We start from the raw sequence: 8,284 nt of genomic DNA, 5'->3' as shown, positions 1-8,284 counted from the left end.
ATGTGGTTTGTTCTTAAAATAATTATCCTCAATTGATTAACACCAATGTATAAATGTAATAACTGAATGTATGTCAATAAATATTATAATAAAAAATATAAAAAGAGTTTATATATTTATTAATTTGCATACAGTGAAAAAATGTTAAATGTACATTTATTTGGGAGGGATGGGTAAATGTTGGAGGAGGAGATTTTTCCGATAAGGGTGTTTCACTGTAACCAATAGGTATGCAGCACTGGGATAGGAAGGGCCATATGTAACATATATAAACTCAGGGAATTGCTGAATAAAACACCAGCTTCTTTATTCAGATACTCAGCAAGCACATCTACAACATTACCATGGGTGGCTCAGACCTTGTTTCTGGTTTTTGGGGCAAAGTAGATGCTCATAAAATAGGAGGAGAAGCTCTTGCCAGGTATTTAACTGCAATGAAATAATTTTAGTTAGTTTAACATCATTTATTTTTGTGTACAGTTTTATTTTCCTGATAATAATCTAATTTTGTAGTTATATCAAGTTCTATTAGAAATATTGTTAATAGAACATCATATAAACGGCTTTCACTCGAGGCATATATGAGCACAGCTTCTCACATATATTTATGGATTTTTATGATAATGACTGAAATTCTCATTTTTTTCTTTTATCTTTTCAGACTTCTTGTTGTGTACCCATGGACCCAAAGATACTTCACCACTTTTGGCAATCTGGGCTCTGCTGATGCCATCTGCCACAACGCCAAAGTACTTGCTCATGGTGAAAAGGTGTTAGCTGCCATTGGAGAGGGCTTGAAACACCCCGAAAACCTCAAGGCACACTACGCCAAGCTGAGTGAATACCACTCTAACAAACTTCATGTGGATCCAGCTAACTTTTACGTAAGTATTGGAACAGCTATTTTGACAATATATAGATTAGTCTGATTAACTACCTACATTCATACTGCATACAGTTTTTGAAATACCTATCTATAATTGGAAAATATTTTTGTACATATCATTTAAAAATATACTATACTTTATTATGCATTTATTTATTAGGACAGTTAAAGTGGCAAAAAAAATTAGTGTATTCACCCAAGGCAAATTCAGTTTACTCTTTTCAGATAGTGGTAAATGATTTCTGGCTAACATATATATACTGTATATACATATATATATTTTTTTTTTTTTTTTAAATTTAAACATGTGTATTCTATTTCAGCGCTTCGGAGATGTGCTGATTGTTACCTTGGCTCGTCACTTCCATCAAGAATTCACCCCAGAACTGCAGCATGCTTTGGAGCATTCCTTTTGTGCTGTTGGCGATGCCCTGGCCAAGGCTTATCACTGAATCACCCCTACAGCCAAATAAAAGGAGTTTAAGCTACGAGTCAACATCCCTGTGAAGTATACACTGGCAAACCTGCAACTGTATTCAAGCATATTTAAAATGTAGCAATTTTATTTTGCTCCTAATAAAAACCAAACATTTTTTTCTGCATATCTTGTGTCAGTGTGGGTAAACTCTGCATTAACTATAAAGACATACTTCGCTTTTAAAAGACATAATAATAACACAAAGTATTATATTTCCGCATTTTACCTAAAAATAACCTTCAACGCAAGCTTAGGGACCGCAAATATAATTAAAATGAAAGTGAATTGTGTTTAAAAAAAAAAAAAACCTGGTCTTAATTCTAGTGCTGAAAATAAATTACGGTCTGCTTTTCTCAAAATACTGTGGTTTGCAGGTAGCACAAAATAAATGAGAAGAGCCTGTAGGGAACATGTGTCATTTTTAGAAGGACTAAAATTCTCTGGGGTTAATTTACCAAAGATGTGAAAACTGGTCACTTAGAAAAGTGAACATTCACTTTTCTGAGAAAATAAGGTGAATCTATGTTCGCATAGTTAGTCTGGTCGAAAAAAAGACACAAGTCCATGAAGTTCAACTAATAAAAGGGAAAAAAAACAAAACAAAACAAACAAACAAAAAAAAAAAACAATTACCCTAAAAAAAAAAAAATAAAAAAAAAAAAACATACAATCCTATATACACAATCCTATACCCAAAGCTGATCCAGAGGAGGGGAAAAAAAAACACTTTAGTCATCCAATCATGTGCAAACAACAGGGCTGTTTTTTTTTTTTTGTTTTTTTTTAATTGTATTTCAAAGCACATACTTGGGTGTGAACACGGCATCGCCTTATTTACTAAAAAGATAAAAAGTTCCTGCGAGCTACCTTCCAATATCAGATTTTTAAAATGCCGCAAACACTTCACTTCTCATAAAAAAGTGTAATCAAACTAAAATATAAAATAGTGTTGCGCAGAATAAGAATCCTCTTAGATAAGAATGTATATGTGACGTAAATAGACTTATAAAAATATTATATGCTCCTTCAATAAATAAACAGATAACACATAGATTTATCACCTTATTTACTAAGCTATGGCAACCTTGACTTTGCTAAGTGATCAGCTATTATACCTTAAAGTCTAAGTTCACCTTTTTGTTTTCTAAAGTCCAACCCCCTTATGCACCAATATACCATTTCATCAAATCCTGGCATTAGATGTAGGATGGAGAGACCAGTAAGACACAGGAAGGAGTATAGCAGCTGACCTCATTAGCACACAACCTTCACCCATTGCCACAGCATCCCTGGAATCACTCCATGCGTGCATTTGCCTGGCTTCTTCAAGTTCCCTTCAGACAGGCTAAGGCCGCATGCTAAGATCCCGGGGGGCACATGCAGCCCACAAGACACCCTTGATTGGATACAGGGTGATTGGATAGATGGTGTGTCCTCCTATTATATAGTTTTGGTAAATGTAAAGGAGATTGTACAATCAGATTGTATAGTGTATGGCCACATTTATACACCTAAAATTACCTAGTTGTGCTTTCAGTGTCATTAACCTCCCTGGCGGTATGATTATGTCAGGAATTATGTACCAAAAGCGGTACAATTTTTTACATGGAAATTTGGCGTTATGTATTATAGGCCTACAATTCTTAGTAATTACTGACTTAAACCTGACCAAAACAAGACTCTAGTAGACATCCCAGATGTGATAAATTTGAAACACAAACACATGAATTATAATCTAATCAATAATATAATTTTATTATATAATATATTAGATTATAATTCATGCATTATATATATATGTGTGTGTGTGTGTATATATATATATATATATATATATATATATATATATATCAATGTGTGTGTGTGTGTATATATATATATATATATGTGTGTGTACATATATATATATATATATATGTGTGTGTACATATATATATATATATATATATATATATATATATATATAATATAAATGTTATGTGTTTGTGTTTTGTGCAACATTTGAATTTCCCTCCCAGTTCCGCTCCCATGCACCATTGCTGCTGTAGGGAACGGAACCAGGAAGTCATCAGACCGACGGACGAGCGGCGGGGATCTCGGCTGGCGATCACAGCAATGGGAGATCATCGCTGGATCGCCAGGAGAAGGTAAGGAACACCGCTGCACTCTCTGCACATCCACCCCGAACGTGACTCGGGGATTCCTATCTTAGCATATAAAATCCACCCCGAGTCACGCTCGGGGATACCGCTAAGGGGGTTAATTGTTAACAGCACACCAAACACAGAAGCAAACACATATTATGCCACAAAATGGGTGACAAACACAACAGTAAAAAATGTGCAACTCCCAGCACGCCAAAATGTTAGCTACTTTACCACGTGTAGCGCAGCCTATTAAAATCAATGGGCTGCACTGTGTGTCACTGGAAAAACAAGCCAAAAAACATGCATTCCCACTACTCTAGGTGTGAATGTGGCCTAAAGGTGAAATAGGTGCGTTCACACAAAAACAATGAGGCTCCATTCACATCTGTGTGTTTTCAAACGCATGGCAAACCGCACAGAAAATGCCTGCTTTGCTATGCGTTTCAGAAACACGCTGCAAATGTGCAATATGCTAATGTTGACAATACATGCTAAAGGCACCCCAAGTGCAGGAAATGCTACAAAAACTGCGTTAATGCACCATGCTCCACTCCAAAAGAAGTTCTGGAGCTTCTCTGGGGCGATTCTCATGTGTAGGGCAGCCCATTCAAGTGAATGGGCTGCCCTATGCGTGACGAGTTAAAGCGCTCCATAACACCAAAAACAAACAAATGTGGGAATATGAGTTTTCTATATGTAGAGATGTGAATGAGGCCTGACAATTGAGTGTCTTGGTCTACTCCCTCCTATGTACTTGTATAAAGATGGCCATACACTATGCAATCTGACTGTACAATCTCTGTCCAATTTCTTTTTGATTTACCAGAACTATGGAATAGGATGACACACCTGGCCAATTAATTCAATTTAATTTGTATCAAATCAGACAGGCCCTTGTACTACATAGCTGATGGGAGATCTGAGGAATGTTGTACAATCAGATTGTATAGAAAGTGGGTAGAAGGTGGTATTGTATTGAGGGATGTGTGGTCCAGAGTGGTGAACACAACCTATCACACCCTCTTCTGTGATGCAACAAGGAAGTGAAGGCTTCTGGGAGATGGCCTAAAGGAAGCGAATGCTGAGAGATGATCTACAGGAAGTGATGGAATCTGAAAATCATTTTAAAAATTCAAATAAACTGACAAGATTTTAATCCTCCTGTGGATGAGATAAGTGAGAGAAAAGCACATTGGGATGGCTGGGCCAGAAATGGCATGGGAAAATGTTGTTTCTTTTAACTATGAAAAGTGAAATTCTACCCCAAAAAAATGAGGTTATCCTTAACCACTTGCCGACCGCCCACAGTACATTTACTGCGGCAGTCAGCCCCTCCTGAGCAAAGTGACGTAGTACTATGTCGCTCGCCCAGGAGCCTCTAGGGGGCGAGCGCGTGCTGCCGGAAAGTGAACGTCATCGCGACTCACAGCACCAGAGCTGCCTAACCCTGAAGAGACGCTGAGGGAACATGTCAGCTCCCTCAGCGGTGTCCGGGTGACCGTGTGGGGGCTTCGTACTAAGGTAAGTATTTCATCATGTGCTAGTATGTGATGCATACTAGCACATTATGCCATTAACCTGCAGGTTTTTTTTTTTTTTTACACAGGGCATACAACCGCTTTAACACTCGGGAACAGCTCAGGAAGATTTAACCCCCTTCATGACTAGGCTAATTTTTGGCGATACCAACTGAAAATTGCGCGGCCGTGCAACACTGTACCCAAATAAATTTCTTGTCATTTTTTTATCTACAAATAGAGCTATCTTATGGTGGTATTTGATCACCCCTTGCGTTTTTCATTATTTGCATTATAAACAAAAAACAAATGACAATTTTGACTAAAAAAAAAAAAAAAACAATGTTTTTACCTTTCTGCTATAAAACATATCCAAAAAAAAAAAAATGTAAAAAAATCGAATTTCTTCATCAATTTAGGCCAATATGTATTCTGCTACATGTTTTTGGTAAAAAAAAATCCCAATAAGCATATATTGAAGGGTTTGCACAAAAGTTATCGCGTCTACAAATTATGGGACATATGTTTGGAATTGTTATTTATTGTTACTAGTAATGGGGGTGATCAGCGAACAAATCGGTGGACAAACTGACACTTTTGACACTGTTTTGGGAACAAGTGACACTAATACAGTGTTCAGCGCTAAAAATATGCGCTGTCACTGTACTAATGACGCTGGATGGGAAGGGGTTAACATCAGGGGCGATCAAAGGGTTAACTGTGTGCCTAGCTAGTGTTTTAGTGTAGTGTGGGAGGTGCTTTTACTAGGGAAAGACATAGATCCGTGTCCCTGCTTTGCAGAAACACACGATCTATGCCTTCCTTACTGACAGAACAGCTATTTGCCTTGTTTACCTGTGTACTGAATGATCAGTGGGTGCTGGCCTGCTGATCAGCTCCCGCTGTGTAGAATCACAGCGGGATCGAACTGCCGGCAGCACGCACTCGTGCCCGCTACCCGGAAGTGCAGGATCACGTACAGGCCCAGACTGGCCTTTAGGGCACACCAGGCACCCAGTGGGCCGAGTCGCCTGGGTAGGAGGCGCGGCACATAGAGGAACTGAACTGTCCATTTCTCTTCTGTTGCCGCTGAATGCCCGCTTCTCCTCCTGCAGGCATTTAGCGGTGGTAGGAGAGAAATGGACAAATTGGTTCCTCTATGTGCTGCCCAGCCACCCCTCTTACCTGGGCCGCTCCAGATATGTCACAGGGGGCCTGTGCGGGCATATCTATCTATGCAACCAGGGAGCCTAAAGGGAGCTACCTCTGGTAGCAGTGTGTAGTGCAGCTTTTGTGTATGGCGTGTAGCCTCCTGTGGCTGGCACACCCAATGCTCTCTCTCAGAGCCAGCAGCTTCTGCACGGGCTGACCAAGCAAGTGGGCAGAGCGGGGATGTGGCCATCTTCACTTACCTGCACAGATTGTTGCTCTTGCTGAAAATTGTAGAGGAATGGGAGGAGCAGCATAGATGGTGACCCTGGGAGTCTTCACCTCCATCCATATGGTAAGTGACTCCTGCAGCAATTCCCTCCATCTGCAATGCTTCGGCTTCCTAGTGTGGTTAGTACACTTTATGCTGCTCACTGGTCCCTCCCTGTGAACTGCTCACTGCCCCCCCCCCCCCCGCAAAAATACTGCTCACTGCATCCCTCCCCCTGTATACTGGCCACTGACCCCCCTTCCCACTGTATACCGGTCACTGCCCCCCTTCACTGTATACTGGTCAATGCCCCCCACACTATATACTGGTCACTGCTACCCCACTGTATACTGCCCCCCGTATTGTGCTCATTGCCTCCAACCACTGTATACTGCCTCCTCTCCCCCTGTCACGTACCTTGCAGCAGAGCCTGACGTGCAGAGGGAGACCTCTCGTACAGCCCTGGCTCAGGCACCACTGGAGTTGCAACAGTGGATGCGAGAGCGCAGTGAGGTAAGAGTGCCTGCGTTGGTCTTCTGTTGGCAGTTGAGAAGAGTAGCTGATAAGTCACTGAACACGGCTGGATTGCTGAGCAGCAGGAAGAAGCAGGTACAGAGGTGCAGATGCACAGCGGATGCCGGACAACGTCTCCAGGCCCCGGAAGGAGCTGGATGGGCAAAGACTGGAGCAGGGTCAGACAAGCCAGTTTCAGACACAGGTAATCAAATACAGTTCAAGCAGCAGGCAGAGAACAGTCGGTGTACAGGCAGGGGTTGGCAGCAGGATATCAGGCAGGAAGCAGGTATAGCAGAATCAAGGCAAGCCAGGGTCAGGACTGGAGATAGCAACAAAGTCAGACAAGCCAGGTCAATACAGGAATCAATACAAACACAGGAACAGAACTCAAGGTAAAGCTGCAGATCAGACAGCAAAGACACAGTGCTGCTGAGGTGTTTAAATAAGGCAGCCTGTTGCCAATTACTGAAATTAGTCTGCACTAAGTTAACCCTTAGGTGGCAGACCCATGACACCCCCCTATATACTGCTCACCGCCCCCCACTGTATACTGCCCACTGCCCCCCACTCCTCCATACACTGCTCCCCTCTGTATACTGCTCACTGCTCCCCCTGAATACTTCATTTTGCCCCCCACTGTATACAGCCCCCCCATACTATATAATGCTCACTGCCACCCACTGTATATAGCTTCCTGCTCCTCTTCCCCGTGTACTGCTCACTGCTCCCCCCTCACTGTATACTGTTCAACGCCCACCCACTGTAAACTGCCCACTAACCCCCCCGTATACCACTCCCTCCACTGTATACTGCTCACTGCTCCCCCCTGTATACTGGTCATTGCCCGCCCACTGTATACTGCCGCCCCACTGTATACTGCCCACTGACCCCCCCGTATACAGCTCCCTGCTTCTCTTCACATGTATACTGCTCACTGCTCCCTCCACTGTATACTGCTCACTGCTTCTCCCCCCATATACTGTTCACTGCTCCCCTCTACACTGTATACTGCTCCCCCCCATTGTATACTGCTCACTGCTCCTCCCTGTATACTGCTCCCCCTCCACTGCCCACTGCTCCCCACTCTAAACTGTATACTGCCCACTGCTCCCCCCCCACACTGTATACTGCTCACTGCTCCCCCCCACTGTATACTGCCCCCTGTTCCTCCCATATACTGCCCACTGCTCCCTCCCCACTATATAATGCTTCACTGGCGGAGCTTCAGGGGTCACAATCACGACCCCGCCATGCTGCAGGGGGCTCATGCAGCCTCCCTGTCACTAGGGGGGGACCAGGGGGGTGCTACATGACTCTCAA

The 8,284-nt window shown here is 42.5% G+C and overlaps 1 protein-coding gene across 1 annotated transcript; it reads left to right on the top strand.

The window, feature by feature from the left end:
* The first annotated feature begins 272 nt into the window (after positions 1 to 272).
* LOC309557888 (hemoglobin subunit beta) lies at positions 273 to 1,488 on the top strand. Its single transcript, XM_082260710.1, has 3 exons — positions 273 to 421; positions 662 to 884; positions 1,210 to 1,488. Exons 1-3 carry the CDS (start codon positions 345 to 347, stop codon positions 1,336 to 1,338), a joined length of 429 nt encoding a protein of 142 aa, XP_082116836.1. The 5' UTR covers positions 273 to 344; the 3' UTR covers positions 1,339 to 1,488.
* Positions 1,489 to 8,284: the final 6,796 nt, after the last annotated feature.

Source organism: Pelophylax lessonae (assembly GCF_965119305.1).
Source record: "Pelophylax lessonae genome assembly, chromosome: 6".
In the NCBI taxonomy this organism is placed as follows: domain Eukaryota; kingdom Metazoa; phylum Chordata; class Amphibia; order Anura; family Ranidae; genus Pelophylax; species Pelophylax lessonae.
Note: the sequence above shows the minus strand (reverse complement) of the source record. Positions and strands in the feature narration are given on the sequence as shown.

Coding starts and splice junctions, on each gene's coding strand:
- LOC309557888 (XM_082260710.1), top strand. CDS start 345: ATGGGTGGCTCAGACCTTGTTTCTGGTTTTTGGGGCAAAGTAGATGCT. Junction 422..661: donor GGAGGAGAAGCTCTTGCCAG/GTATTTAACTGC, acceptor TTATCTTTTCAG/ACTTCTTGTTGTGTACCCAT. Junction 885..1,209: donor TGGATCCAGCTAACTTTTAC/GTAAGTATTGGA, acceptor ATTCTATTTCAG/CGCTTCGGAGATGTGCTGAT.